This window comes from Bos javanicus, chromosome 29 (genome assembly GCF_032452875.1).
Source record: "Bos javanicus breed banteng chromosome 29, ARS-OSU_banteng_1.0, whole genome shotgun sequence".
NCBI classification, from domain to species: Eukaryota; Metazoa; Chordata; class Mammalia; order Artiodactyla; family Bovidae; genus Bos; species Bos javanicus.
Window position 1 is genome coordinate 24,350,445 of NC_083896.1, and position 16,431 is coordinate 24,366,875.

General features: G+C 43.1%; 1 protein-coding gene across 2 annotated transcripts in view; it reads right to left on the reverse strand.

Annotated features, from left to right (window-relative positions):
• Positions 1-16,431, reverse strand: part of NELL1 (neural EGFL like 1) — a 1,051,740-nt gene that overhangs the window by 863,499 nt on the left and 171,810 nt on the right. For both annotated transcript variants that reach the window (XM_061406202.1, XM_061406204.1), the window contains exon 4: positions 15,770-15,940. In XM_061406202.1, the coding sequence (XP_061262186.1) occupies positions 15,770-15,940 (171 nt within the window). The remainder of the gene's footprint in view (positions 1-15,769; positions 15,941-16,431) is intronic.

Below are 16,431 nucleotides of genomic sequence, written 5' to 3' on the forward strand. Positions count from 1 at the left end.
GTATGGCTCAGGGAGAATGAGACAGTAACATTGTAAACAGGTAAATGATCAAGACAATTTCACATAGTGAAAGGCCTTCGGAGGCAATAAAAGAGGATGAGATGATTGACATGATCAAGAGTGATCAGCCCGAGGCAGCACCACAGCCCTCTTGAAGTTCAGGTACGTGCCGTCCAAAGCAATTTCCAATATAAATACCACTGCCATTTCTTTTTAGCAGCCAGTGTCAGATTACCCCAGACACAAATAACAGGATTTATTCCTGCAATATTGTGTTCTCTGAATAGTGAAAAACAAAAGCCCAGAGATCGGCCTTTTCATCTCTCTCAGCACCATTTGACAATTTCCTCTTTTCCGACCATGTGATTATATTTTTCCAAAGGCCTTATCAGAGAATCAATTTGAGCCACTCGATAATGTATCTGTAATTGGAGGGGATCTCATCTGTATTCCACATGAGCTGGACCTGTGGGCCGAGGTGAATGGAAGAGGAGGTCCTGTGGGCTTGGCTTTGAAGGATAATCTGTGGGGTCCCGTCCTCCCGTCAGCTGTACTTCTCATTAACCGTGCAGGAGACACAGGTGGGCATACACAGCCCTCTCAGAGACCTATGCACTCCATCCTCAAAGCCTTCAGCTTCCCCCGGTTTCCACTTAACGCTCCTGGCATATCACAGAGACAACAAGAACCGCACCCTTTGTCCCCAGCCCCGTGCATGGCACATTACAGTCTACATGACATTTTCACGCTGTGTGTTCCTCCTCGGAGAGATAGAAGCAATTATTCTTGTTACCCTGCTTTTATTGATGAGAAACCTAGGACTCAAAAAGGTTAAGAAACTTGTGCAAGGACCCACAGCTAGGAAGCAGTAAAGTCAGAGAGTGATCTGACATTTCCAACTTTGAACCTGTAACAGTAAGGATCCTGGTGGGAAACAGTCACCCTACTGAGATTTGGTCATTTGAAAAGACAATCAATTAAAGGGGTTATTTGCAGGACAAGCAGGGAGTAGATAAACCACAAGAGATGGTACCAGAGAGAATGTAAATACAGAACGGGATTCAGGAGCTCTTGCCTTTCGAGGCATAAAAGGGCCAGGAACTCAAAAAGGGTCGCTTGATAGGGCCTGTGGCTTTCAGTCAAAAGGGGACCCAGTCCAATGTGACCCCATAGAGAAACAGCTAGGAGAGTAGAAAGCCTCACCTACCTCCATCCGACTTCCAGCCTATTCTTTCTACTGATGAAATTCAAAAAGAAATAGAGATGGCAACAGAGTTCCCAGATGCAGTCCACAGAGGTCAGCCTGCTAGGAGACAGAGTGGAGCAGAGAGGGGAGAGGCAGATGGAGAGGCAGATGGAAGATAGCCAGCCCAGACCCCAAGGCTTCTTCCACCATCCCAGGTTATCTCCCCATTGCGGGGCTACTGGAGCCAACACCAAAGCACAGTCACTTCTGATGCAGGCAACATCTGGGTCAGCCCCCAGGACGGCCTATGCTGCAAATATACAGTCACCTTTTTCACATGATACTTTGCAAGGATGAGATTTAGGGCAAGGCTTGGTCACATAATGCATATGTTGAACAGCTCTGTGATATGCTCAAGGTTGTCACAATGCTCTTCTCCACTGAAGGGAATCCAGGTTGCCTCCAGGTGAAGCCTTGAACCCACCTGTAGACGTCGAGTCCATTGCTGCACCACTCTAACTCCAGAGAGTAAGCAACAACCCCCTCCTCCCTCCCAACCCAAGTGGGCCTGGATCCTACTTGTAGTTAAATATAGCAGAAAAGAGAAGATCAAGCTATGGGAAGGAGTCAACATCAAGAAATCAGAAAACCCAAGTATGGAGTGCAGAAAGGGCTGTCCTGCCAGGGAGGATGCTGGCGATTGGCAGTCAGGGGAACCATGACATTCTGAGGTCAGTCAACAGAGAAGAAATCCAAATAAGTTGCCAAACTGATCATGTACAACAGCAGGCATCAAAAGTCAGGGATAGGCAGGCCAAGAAGAGGAGGGATGAGAATGTGAGGTAAGAGTAAGAGGGAAGACAGGCCTGGGAAAAAGCTGCCATAAGGAACCGGCTCAGATGCGCCTGCACGAAACTTCTTGTGGAAAGGACAGCTGTGTTTAAAGGGCCCGAGAGGGCAGCAGCAACAGACAGAGGCCAGGTTTCCCAAAGTAAAGATGTAACAGGAGCTACCCAGCCTACAGCTTTCATGGGCTCTGGAGACAGAAGCCAGGCCAGCCTCTCGGATGGACTCATCTCCTATCTCCTGTTAGAACACGGCCTTGAAGATTCCCTGATGGCAGGATCATCCATATATATATAAATGATTCCTGGTTAACCAGCTACTCCTATTATCTCCTTGTATCTGTCCTCCTGTTCATGTCGGTTCTGCCCAGATGTGGAAAACCATTATCATTATGGAACGGAGCATCAGCAGCATCACGGCAGCATTTATTGAACAATTTGAAGGCAATGGCAACCCACTCCAGTACTCTTGCCTGAAAATCCCATGGACGGAGGAGCCTGGTAGGCTGCAGTCCATGGGGTCGCTAAGAGTCAGACACGACTGAGCGACTTCACTTTCACTTTTCACTTTCCTGCATTAGAGAAGGAAATGGCAACCCACTCCAGTGTTCTTGTCTGGAGAATCCCAGGGGCAGGGGGAGCCTGGTGGGCTGCCGTCTATGGGGTCGCAGTCGGACACAACTGAAGAGACAGCAGCAGCAGCAGCAGAGCATGCAGGTAAATACCGTTTCTCACACTGCCAAGGGACAGAGCTGCCCAGACTAATCTACAGCACTCATTCTTCTTAAGTATGTTCCTGCTACACACCAGTGGTGCATCAGGCTTTACTCTATTGAATGAAAAAGCAAATTAAAGATAAATACATACAGTGCTGTCTTACTATTGAAAACATGTTTGCATATGCAAAGAAAAGTTTTAGAGAAGAGAAATAAAACTGGTAATAATGATGACTTCTGTGCAAAGGAGTTAGGGACAGGGTAATTGGTATCACATGGTTTGGAACAGTTTGTATTTTCATTTTTTATAAGTTATCCAGTATTTTGTTACATATTATGTCACTTATATGGGGAAGGCTTTTAATAAATTTATTAGTTATTTCATTATATAAAATGAACCTATACTGCAAGAATTTTCACCCCAAACTTCACAATTATTGCTTGGAATTGTGTTCCCACATTTCTTTTTGCTATACTTTTTGTTTTTAATTTTGTGTAATATGTGAATCATACATAATTTAAGAAAATTAAATAAAAAATGTATCCACTGAATTTCACAATAAGGGTATACCAAAACAGCCTGGGACTCTCAGGGAATCCTGCCCAAAGGGCTTACTGAATGGGCTTGATGGGAGATCCTATTGTGAGCTTTGGCTATAGTTTGAAGAAACAGACCCACAGAATTGGATGATGCTGATATGTCCACAGACCAGACAAGGGTACCCAACTGTGTTCTCTTTCCAACAGACAGGGCATATTCCCCTTAATCCTATCAGTGATCAGTTTATGTTTGTGCCCCATGGGTAAGTTACCTCTACTCTCCCGTGCCTGCCAGAGCTCCTGCAGACATAGGAGACATGTAAGTTCAACTTGCAAGTGGGGCACAGCTCACCCTGTGCTGTGAATCAGACCAGGAAATCACCGGAAGTCTTCTACAGATTAACTGCCTTCCTCCAGAAAAGAATCCACAGAAGTTCAAAGCAGAAATGCCAGGGTAACTTTATCTTCATCTTTCCCCAGGCCTGATATTTACAAGTCACATTGAAATTTACAACACCTATTATGTGACAGCTCTACGATATACACTGGTGATGCAAGGGTGAGCTCTCGAGGGGGGTCTGCAGCCTGTGAGAAAGACAGACATCAATCAAATGATCAAAAACCACTCTGCAGAGAAACAGTTTATGATGGAATAGTAAAACACAAGAAACTTCTTTCTGTTGTCGAAAATTAAGGGTAAGTAGACATGAATTTGATTTTCAAGAAATGGCATATACAGAAATCCTGAGGCTTCAAAGAATATGGTAATTAAAGAACTAAAAGAATGTAGTGTAAGAAGAAATTGAAGAAGGAAACATGGGCTAGACTATGCAAAAAAAAATTTAAGCTATATTAAGGATAGTGACCTTTAGCCTTAAGCTTATAGGAGGCCATTAAATGAGCTTATGTGGGTGCTGGAGTGGGAAGGGAATATGTGATCTGGTTTACAGTGTGAAGTCTTTATGTATTGCCCTAATGTCCATGAAAGATTGCTGCCTGTGAAAAAGACTCATAATTCAGCATGCCCACCTACTTCCTAGGCCTTGCTCTTATTAGCTCCTGCAGGCTCTAGTACATATCTAATTAGATACCAACAAAAGAAGCAATAACGACAAATGCTCTCCTAAGTGGGGGTCAGCCACCGCCCAACCCTTTATTTCACCACCAGTAGTTTCTAATGAGATCTTGTGATTGCAAAGTCACCTTAAAGAACACAGAGAGTTTATCACCTTGAAATAGCAAATATCAAAATTTATATCGGAACAGTGTAAAACCACCCATGTAACACTGGAGACTAGGGTAATGTTTCTATTTCACATTTGAAGAAATGGCCAAATGGCTCATTTGCGGTCAGTCATGATTTAAGATTAGGTCCTTGGCCATTGCACATCAGTATGGAGACACATGCAAAGCATACAAATCATATAGGGATGATGGGTCATTCAAAGCCCTAACCCCATATTATCTCTGGGATTGAAGTCATGAGCCTGTCTATCAATACTAGATTCCTGGAAGGGAGAGTCTTTAAATCTAACAAGGTGATGTGAAATTATCTATAGAGTCCAAAGACCAACAGTGGTTGGAATTTGTAACAAGGTCAGTTTTGGCCCAACAAGGTCCTTGGAGGTACCAGCCTCCACAGTCTGAGAAAGTAATACATGGAATTTGGCCTTTGTTGGTGTCAGTTTATAAGCAGGATAAATTATACTTATTCCATGAGAAGTTAGAAGTGATATCTTGTCACATGGGGGTGTTAAAAAGATGGAGGAAGAGAAGAGGGAACAAAGTGGAGGGGATTGGTAAAGAATAATCTCCCTGAAAAAGAAATAAGGAAAGACCTCTGGACTCTGGCTTCCATTTGTCACTGACTAACTATGAGCTCCTGGACAAGTCACGTCTATCTTCAGTACCTCCAAAGTCTCCATCTATAAGATGCAAGAACATCCACCTCAGAGTGCTTTTACCAAAAAAAAAAAAAATCAAAGGAATATATAGATCACTTTTAAAAAAAATTTTTTTAAAGGTCCAAAATATTAACCTTCAACTCAACAATGGCTGAGCAAAATGTCTGAGTTTTTCCCAGCATGGTGCTGGGTCTCTGAGGCCAAAATGTCAAAGAATTCAAGAAATTGAAATCATAGATTCCTCAGCTCCCTCCTTGCTTGTGCTTCAAAGACAGCACCAACCTGGAGAACACTGAGCAACTGAATGAGCTGTGCTGGGGACACACCAGGATGAACTATAGCTGTTTACCTCTCCTGGAAATGAAATTCCCTTCTGGGTAATACAGGTACTCTGAGTATCCCAAAGAAGCCCACTGAGAGCTCCAACTCCAAGCCTGTAAGTTCCTATGTGTGAAATTTGATGTCAGGAAAGTAATACCCTCATACCGACAGACTAGTGACTAAAGATGCAGGAGGACCTCCCTGAGAAAGAGTTAAAGATGGCATCACACAGACCCTTTATGGAGAAGGGAAATTATTTCCACTCTAATTGCCCAGGAAAACCCTCAGGTGAAGGCCCAGACACATTAACCAGCTGGCTGAGGGGCTCTGTAGCTCTTACTGGAGACACACTCACAAGAAGTTAAGAGGGATGAGCTGAGGGGCAAGAGTTAATTGAATTAAAGGGGTTAGAGCAGGGAAAAACATTCACAAGAACCTTTTCCTTCCAAGCCTCCTCATCCCCACACCCCATCTCCACCATACCCCCTACACGAAAAGCAGCCGAACACGTTCAGCTATAAATCTGTTTCCTTGCATCCAGCCACTCTGGCTGCTATTATTTATAACATTAATTTAATTAAAGTTCCCAGAGAGATAGATGAATTTCTTTCCAGTACTATAGAAAATCAGTTCTTTTCAATGACAACATCAGTACCCCTGCTCTAACTAGAAAACTAATGTAGTATTTGGATTTCTTTTTCTTTTTCAATTAAAAAGTCCTCATGGCTCGTGCATTTTTTATTCCCCAGTGTTCCTTTCCAACAAGTGAAGCAGAAAAGGAACAGAGACACCTAATATATAAGTGTACATTTTTTAAGAAATTGAGTTCCATCATATATATTATTCTGGTTTGAGTTTTTATTTTCTCTTGCTGCTTTCCTTTTTAAGGGATAACCATACGTATCCATTATCAAGGACAGAGTAGAACTGTAACAATAAAGATGCAAGCTTTGATATTTTCTCCTACCAAAACACATTTTATCTCCTGCAGCCTATTTCCCCCCTTCCATTCATCCTGTATAAACCGATGTCCATGCATTAAATCACAACTCAAGATGTGTCTGAAGGCATCTAGATGAAATCACTAAGTTGGAAACGAAGTCTTATTTTCCCTTCTATTTTAATACATCTTAGGTCCTGTGTATGCAATAATGTACCTTCCTGTTAATCTACTCATGGCCTCAGGTAGCCAACAAGCCACCAGATAAAGAGAAGATTCTACTGTATTTCTTTTTAGTCCTTTCCATTTGTAATTCTGAAAGCCCAAGAATGCAGATAGATGGGGAAATGCAGGCCTCTCTCATCATCCACTTCAGTTAATCCTTTCACCTCCTACCTCTCTGCCACTGAGGCCACTGTTGACCAAAAGCATATTTAAACCCACCAGGCAACAAGAGAAAAAAGACAAAGATTTTTGAAAAGACAAAATTAGAAATGGGTTTGCTACTGATGGCATTAGAAGATTGGGCAGAGTTAAGCTTGGAATCCACCTAACGAAGTTGGAATAAATAAGCTGCAGGGTACAAAGTGTGAATACAAGTGTGTGGGTCTCAGCCAGAATGAGACATCCAACACGGTCATGTCCGAGCACCTTAACAATTAAGCAGCCACTTTCTACTAAGCTGAAAATGAAAGTGTTAGTCACTCAGCCATGTCCAACTCTGTGTGACCCCATGGACTGTAGCCCAACAGGCTCTTCTGTCCATGGAATTCTTCAGGCAAGAATACTAGAGTGGATTGCCATTTCCTTCTCCAGGGAACCTTCCCAACCCAGGGATTGAACCCAGGTCTCCTGCATTCCAGGCAGATTCTTTACCAACTGAGCCACCAGGGAAGACCTTTAACTTTGTTGAATAATCTACAATTTGGAATGTATTACATTGGCTACCTAGACCTTTAGATTCATTATCTCCCATTATTTAAGTGCCTATGGTTTGGCAGCAACAAAGGCTTTTTTCCCTTCAGTATTCAGAGGATGTGTTTTGTTTTTTGTGTTTTTTTTTTTTTTTTGGAACAGTACAACTATCCATCATCCTCTGGCTACACTACACTGCTTTACCTTGTAGGTTACCAAGCTACCAGGCCTCCACAGCCAGGATAGCCTCTATACCCCCAAAAAGGCTGTCCACTGTCACATGTCTGGATCAGAAGATGTCTGAAAGAAATAAAGAGCACAAGGTGAAGAGAATAAGATGTGAACATTCCTTCAGTTCAGTTCAGTCGCTCAGTTGTGTCCGACTCTTTTGCGACCCCATGAATCTCAGCACACCAGGCCTCCCTGTCCATCACCAACTCCCAGAGTTCACTCAGACTCATGTCCACCGAGTCAGTGATGCCATCCAGCGATCTCATCCTCTGTCATCCCCTTCTCCTCCTGCCCCCAATTCCTCCCAGCATCAGAGTCTTTTCCAATGAGTCAGCTCTTCGCATGAGGTGACCAAAGTACTGGAGTTTCAGCTTTAGCATCATTCCTTCCAAAGCAATCCCAGGGCTGATCTCCTTCAGGATGAACTGGTTGGATCTCCATATCCAAAACTGCATATTCAGCATCTACTCTAGCAAGAAGGAAGGCAAGTGAAGGTGGGGGGGGGTGGAAAAAAAAGATTGGGTATCTAGGGTAAGTAGCCTTTCTTCACCAGCAGCATGCCACACTGTCAACACACAAATCAACTGAGATGACTGCAAGCTGCCTGCTGGTCTACCGCAGAAGCAGCCCTGCAAAGATGGCAAGCTCGGTTGCTCTCCAGGGTCCTGAAGGCAAAAAAAAAAAAAAATGCATACTCTAAGTATTGTAATGAGATATGCCTGGAAGAGTAGAGGTGGAAGGAGATTCAGAAATCTAGTCCTAGCCCCTCATTTTATTTCTAGGAGCTAAGACCCAGGGACAGTAAATGAATTTCCCAGGGTCATACAAATTTAACACTTTCTGGTAGCTCTAGTTTTTAGTTCAGAATGCGTTTGTGATAAAAAGCCAGATTTTCAAAGTAGAGATACAAGTAGTATCTATTATGTTTGGGAAAGCCAGGAAATTATAAGACAGTGGTTTCCTCATTCCGTAAAACTGCACCTGTACATCTTCTCCTAAAAGCTGTGATCATTTTGGCTCATGGTTTGAGAATGCGGGAAGTAAATCTTTGAATCTCCTCTCTCACAGAAGTAAAAAGGAAAGGGGCCATGCCACATTCTCAAAGCCCTGCCAGGATCAAGGAAACATCGTATCACATTGGAGGGGATGTTCTCCTTCCCATTCAGCCTCAATTATATATTTTTTAAGAGACTCTGCAGTTACTTACTTTTACAGGGACTCTGTTGGCATAAAAATCATTTATGATTGTGTTGTACTACCAACCATGGAAATAAAAGACAAACTATTGGAGAACCATGCCTAGGATTTGGCAGTTAGAATAATTTCAGGGACCTGATGGACCTCAAACCCTACACTGCACCATGGATTCACATTATGCACCAGGTCCTCCTCCATGAGACATGGATCTTCACACAAAAAATCTTCACTTTTTGTATAAGTGAAGATTTAATTAAATTGCTTTCATTTCCAGTATGACACTGAAACATCTTTGCTACATGATGACATATGTTTATAGTACTTCATGATGTTGTGTGTTCATAGAGTAGCTTGAAATTTTCTGAGGATTTTGCACACACTCTCTTGCTATATTCCTATAACCAGTATATGGTAGAAGAGTTACTATTACTCCCATTTTACAGATATAAGCACAGATTCTGACAGAGAGGAAGGATTGGAGATGAGAGGACAGGAGGAATCTTCAAAGAGTCTAAGACACAGATTTCCTGATTTCATACTCATTGCACATTAAGTCACATTTTATAAGTGGCAAAAGACAGAGGTCCAGCATTCATTACAGGTTTCGGATAACCCAGATAATATGTGCCTGGTCACCTAAGAACAGTTCTTCTTTCCCTGTCATCCCCTCTGTCATATTTCCTTCTCCATCTCTTCCTGCAGGCTGTCTCTCACTGCAAACTTGATCCACTCACTAATACACAGTCTTTTATCACTGGCACTCTGACTGGCTTTGTCATGCTCACAAGATGAACCTCATTCCAAATCGGATTCTCATGTAACTTACACAGAATCAAATCACAGTGGCAAAACTGTAAAGCTGCAGAGAGTGTCATGCATTTTTACCTGGGATGGTAAGAAACTGAGAAGCTACTCCATGTCACCAGGAGCTCTTCCTTCTGTGGTCTCCCAGACCTGACGGTCTCTACTAGGAAACCAGAATCCATCAGGTACTGCCTTACAACATTCCTTGTACTGTTGCCTTTTCAGTTCAGTTCAGTCACTCAGTCGTGTCTGACTCTTTGCAGCACATGGACTGCAGCAAGCCAGGCCTCCCTGTCCAACACCAACTCCTGGAGTTTACCCAAACTCATGTCCATTGAGTCGGTGATGCCATCCAGCCATCTCATCCTCTGTCGTCCCCTTCTCCTCCTGCCCTCAATCTCTCCCAGCATCGGGGTCTTTTCAAATGAGTCAGCTCTTTGCATCACTGTTGCCTTTTACTGTTAATTTAATTACATATGGGTTATATCCTATATTCTTTCCTTGCTTATCACTTCTCTTGGGATAGAAGATTGGGTGCTGCTAGGTTAGCTGGACATCAGGCATATACTACATTCTCAGTTTTAATTTTGATGAGTTGTGTGCATGTGTTCCTGTTCATGAAGTAAATAATACATCAGTGTAGGAATCAGGAGATTGATAATCTTGGCCTACCTCTTTTGGAAGTGGTGGTCTTTGATAGTCATCTCTTAATTTCTCCTTTACTCTAGTGCAAATGTTTGTCGAAAAGTCATTGCAGTACATTATACATGGCTTAACTACGTTAAGGAATGTTCGGCTTAACAACTTGCTTGTAAATACTTTAGGAGCTCTCTGGAAAGAAGATGCCATATCACCATATTTCATTATGAAAAACCTAGAGATATAAAGAAATGCTCATATCGTGAAGTTATTCTGAAATATTTGACAGAAACTTTGAATTACTGACTTGTTCAGTGATTTACAGTAAGTTTATTTTTCTGGGTCTGCAAGTTCTTCAAAGTCAGTTGTATGGAAAAGCTGAATGTGCTCTGTGGTGAATCAATACCAAGCTTTAGAGGTAAAATCTAAATATGTTTGCTGTTTAGACTACAATCACTGAGTTAACTCTGTCAGAGTGACGACCAGGCTGCAGGTGTGTGTATTTATGTGCAGGCACTATGCCCACTTTCACAAGCTTGAACAAATGAGGTGCGAGTTCAGAGTTCCATTTCAATGGGACTGGATAAGAGAGAAATTGTTCCAGTGGTGAAGCAAGAGGAGGAGGGATTGGAGTGAGGAGACCTGTGTATTGCAGAAAGTTCCTGCTGAAGCCTGGATGCGTGTACCATTTGAATGGAAAACACTTTTGAGTCCATTCCTCCACTGTCATTTCAAGACCAAGATGCTGGGAGTGACTATTTTCAGTTTTCTCTCTGCTTAGCTGCTATCATTAGTGTTTAAACAGGCTTCCATGAGAGTCCACAATTCTTCTAATATCCAAGGATTTGGGCCAGTCACTGTGGGGGTCCCTGGTGGCTTCAGAATTCAAAAGGACTGAATGAATAAGCCAAGGACTTCCTGATGGCAAGAACTCCTATTTCTTTGTATCCCCACAGCCTGGCAGAGAGTGTGCCCAGTACTTTAATTGGATAGATTGACTGAAAATTACAAGTTACCAAATAAAGAGAAGGAAAGAAAATCCCTTTTGTGGCAAAAGAACCCTTATGCACTGGATCCCAGATGTCAGAGGATTGTGGGCTTTGAGTGACTGGAACAGGCTGCAGGGTGAACTGAGAATGAAGTAGGGTAATCGGAGGAATGTGAGTTCAGGCCTCCTTCTCAGCTTTGTTGGCAACTCTTAATACAAAGGAAGCAAAAGAAAAACCTAAGGCAATGGAGATAATCAGGCTGGCCACCCAACTGAGTGGTTCCTTTAATGTTTCTAGCTTGAGGTAATCTGCTACCCACACTTTGGGAGTTTCTAAGTAGGCCCAGCTGAACAGCTGAAGCAGGAAGAAAAGTGTGTCTCAGTAACAGGCAGAAAGTGTTAGATTACCAACTGAAATAGCAGTCACTTTTCTTGTGACAATTTGTGTAATTAGGTCTGAAAAGGTTCTGTTTCTCAATTCTAAGAAAAGGAGAAATTTCTGCCACTTTCCAGTTCCTCAGAACAATGGAACTGCCTGGAAATCTCTCTCTGATTTCAAGTATTTTTAGGATTCCTGACATTTTTGTAGCTTCTCTCTCCTGGGAAGACTTCCTGGCATGGTTATGACTTTATCTTGGAAAGGACATGAATTTCAGAGGCGGGGAGCAGAGGTAGCCAGGCAAAGGTTAGGGAGTTATGTCCTGGTTCAGAGTTTTAGCTCCATGGTTATGTGATTGGAACTGAGTTCCTTACAATCTTGGAGCCTTTCTACTTCCAAATCCATAAAAGCGGTCTAATGAAGTTGCCTCCACACCATATGGCTGCCCCAAGGACTAGTACACCTATCACACCTAGCAAGTTACCTGGCCTACGGTAGGTGCCCAGTAGACTGAAGTCCCTTTCCTTGTGCCAAACCAATGGGTTGTGTAAGATTCCACATCTTGCCCCCCAACCCCAAAGATCAGCAATGTAAGATGCATGACAGGAAAATGCTAGAAGTACAGAACAAACTGCTCACACTGAGTCTGGCTCTTTTCTTCCATCAAGTTGTAAGTCCAGTGCCAACAGTCCCTCATGTTGAGCTGAAGAGCCTGGTGGTTAGAGCAGACACACAGACGTCAGACTCAGGTCCAAACTCTAGAGCTGCCTCTTAGCAGCAGAGGGTTACAAAAATAGAATGTAACCTCAGTTCCATCACTTTTAGATGAGAAAAAGAGCCAGAGTGATAAATTAATATATGTAAAGTACTAGCACGGTCACTAGCATAGTCAACACCCTAAAATGTTATCCATTGCATCACCATTTATCTTCTAGCCAGCACAGCTCTAGCAGGTGACAGGTTGAGAAAAATAAGGAAGCATAACTTTAAGGGCAAAAGGAATCAAAAAGGAAGAATCTCACACTGGTATGAAATGCATAGCTTAGAGAATAAAAAATCAGCCTTTCTGAAATTCACCCTCTGCAAGGGTGGCCTAGATAAGATGTAGTAGACCAGCATCTTGATAAATAGCCCAGAGGTTCTGCCATTTTAAAAAATCGGCCAGTGCTGGCTAGGAAGAAACTTTTGAAGAAAAGTTTGTTCCACATACTAGACACTACCCTCACCTTAAACCTTTTCTCCTCCTCACTGGGGCTGTGCTTTTCAGGTACTTGGACTTCCAAGGTCCCTCACTTATTTATTGCAGCCCAGGCTATTCTCCAGTTTCTGCTCCCTTTTTCTTTTTTTTTTTTTTCTCAAGGGAAAGCACAAATGCAGTTCCCCACTACCACAAATTATGCAGTCAAGTTTCCCACATTTGGGGAAACCGCAAGTACTCCCTCTATTTAAATCAGTGGTTTTCAAATGCCAGCCCATGCACCAAGGCTAACCTGCTTGTGTAAGAACTACCCAGAGAGTTTATGAAGAATATAGTTCCACACTCAGAGAATCTGATTCACCTGGTCAGAGATGGCCCCTGGTTATCCATAATTCTTAAGTATAGTCAGGTTTTATAATTGTTTCTAGACTTTTCCTACACCAAAATCAAAATTGACCTATCCCCTGGCCCAGTCATTCCCAGCTTCTCTTTCCCTAACCTATCTAAAAACCTCATTTGTCCTGGGTCCATGAATCATTAATTGGCACCAACTTTATGTTTTCCCTCCAAGATCTTAAATAAAGGAAAATAAGTTATGCTATGAATGAAAGTATAAAAAACAAACCACCAGAGAAGGGGACTAGTATTTAGAACCTCCTCAAATCAATTCTGTATAAATGCGGCTGACCCTAAAGCATACTGCGGGTTCCAGCTCTCCTGTTCTCTCCCTACTCTCATGGCAGAGAGGCCAGAATACATGACAAATCAAAGTCTGGAGACACCGGGTGACCACAGATGTGCAGAATAAATAATAATAACCGTAACAACCACCACCACCACCAGGTACTGGGTGCCAAAGGCCAAGCACCACCCAAAGCACTTTATGCAAATTGTCTTACTTAACTTTCCCATCTGTGAATATGTGTAACAGTACATATAGTACTAGCAGTCCCAGTTTACAAATTACATTGAGATGCAAAGGAATTAATATGTCCAAATTCACACAGCTAACACGTGTCTGAGGATGGCAGAGGAGACAATTTCATAGGGACCAGAGCATTTGTAAAGGCAGGGAACCTTCAATTAGCACAAACTACCCACCCTGTCTTTCCTCTTCTCTAGAGAGAAGACTATTGGGAAATAAAAGATAAAACTTACACAAAGAGGAAGCAAATAACTGCAGAGCAAGAAAACAGCAGTGTCTCTGGGATGTTTCGGTTGGGAAGTACTGAACTAGGGCTTCAACGTTTCTTTCTTACCTGTGGTATAAAAGGATGCACAGGACCCTTCTTGTCTCCCATTTGAGCAACATATGGGTGGTGGGTAGGGTGAAACAGAAATGCTACCTGACACACCACCTTAGTTCTAGAGAATTGAAAGAGCCAGTGAGTTCCTGAAGGTAGAAATGGAACGAATGACTTTAGCTGGCTTCATCCAAGCTGCCCAGCCCAAGGTAAAAAGGAGCTACCTGTTTCTATGGAAATGTCATTCAGGCACACATTACATCTAGTTGAAGCCACAATTCTCCAGAAAATCCAGAAAGCACTTTAAATAGATAGATCAAGCTAGACCAAGACTCACTTCAAGATGGTGGAACTTCCCTTAAACCTGACACTAGCTTCTGTTCTCGGCCTTTCCAGGTCCTCTCCTAAGAGAGACTGCAGAGCCAGAGTAGCAAGCACACTGAAGTATCCCGTCATCAGAAATGCAGTCTGGAGGTGCTTTCTATTGGGTGCCAGAATGGAGGCTGTACTCAACATGCCTGTACTTTTTCCAGGGCCTAAAAGAACAAGTCCTGTGGCCAAACAATCATTTAACTTTGGCAGTAATATTAATGAAGACCAACCATTCATGGCTACTTTGCATCACAAAAGATTCTCTATAAAAGGACTCAGATCACTATTCATAGACTTTCAGTGGGTTCTGGAGAAAGGAAAACATCCCCCTTCACCACCGTCATCCAGCTGTCCAGCCACATGTGAACTAATAGAGATCAATAGTGTCCTTTCTTCAGCTGGCTGTAAACCTCCCCCTAGGGACAGACATGGAGGAGGATATCTCCTTCCCACCCCAACCCACAGCATCCTATGAAACTCTCCCTTCCCCTTCTTGCCCCTTACACCCTCATCTTCAAAGTAGTCCTGCCACTCTCTGATAAACTGGAAGGCTCATCCCTCTGCATAGGATAAATGGCATCAATTCCGAAAGATTCCAAGAACAGCCCCTTTAAGAACAGCCCCTTTTCATTTGGAAAAAATATTTAAGCAAAGCTGTGCTTGATGAAGTGAAATAGAATTAGCCACTCCAGTAGCTCCGGCTTCTCAGATTCATTTGAAGGTAGACCAGCTCATTCGCTTCCAAGTGGAACGGACTCAACAACAATACATCACAGTTAACCGTAATCACAGCTCCACGGAAATCCAGCCAGTGCCTAAAGGACACTGAGGTGTACTTAATGGTCCCGCATCTATAATCAACCTTTCATACATTTCTTCCTAATCGCTGCATATGGTTTCATTTTAATGAACTGTTTTCTTAGCATATTACAGTTGGTCATCCTGGGACACCTCAGTACTCTTGCCTGGAAAATCCCATGCATGGAAGAGCCTGGTGGGCTGCAGTCCATGGGGTCGCTAAGAGTCAGACATGACTGAGCGACTTCACTTTCACTTTTCACTTTCATGCATTGGAGAAGGAAATGGCAACCCACTCCAGTGTTCTTGCCTGGAGAATCCCAGGGGTGGGGGAGCCTGGTGGGCTGCCGTCTATGGGGTCGCACAGAGTAGGACACAACTGAAGTGACTTAGCAGCAGCAGCAGCAGCAATGGCCCATTCGGTATGTTAAATGACTCCTAGGGTCCCTTGGTTTTTATTCCCCAGCAAGCCTTGGAGGGGATTGGTTTTTTCCCTTCCCCATTGATCGATTTCAAGGGCACAATCACAGAAGATCAAAGGCCAAGACATACCTGTTGCAGTCGATGTGGAGCAGGAGATGGGAGGCGCTGACCGAGAGTGCAACCCTGTGCCACTGCCCATCAGCCAGCCGGTACGGAAGCGCCTCTGTCCGGGGCCTCCCACTGTGTACGTAGTGATAGCGAATCTCATCCCTCAGACCACTGCTCTCCAGTTCAAAATAGCTGTGTGTAAAGAACAAAAATGTGTTTTTACTTCTGGTTATCACAGCCGTCATCAATCCTCGTGACTTCCTACCAGGATTCCCAGAACCTAAAATTAACTCAACATGACTCACAGAAACACAACCCACAGTTAATTGTACAACATGGAACCCAACTCACCTTCTGTCCAAGAGTCCTCACAGTGACAGCCTGAAGGCCCGATATGGTGACTGAAGATGCACTGTGAGTGACAGGTGACAAGCTAATCGGCAAAGCTCAGTGCAGTGTCACTTAAATATAATGCAGGTCTCCTTTCTATTGTCTACAAAACGCCATTCACGTGGAATGGGTTTATCAATGTCTATTTTTATTACTGCCACTTGTACTTTTTCAAGAATTAAAGGAAAATACAAGTCATGTGAACTATCAAGGATGGAAACAAACTATCACAGAAATTATGAATAAGTTTTTTTTTGTTGTTGTTTTTACTTCCCCCTGGACAAGACACTATA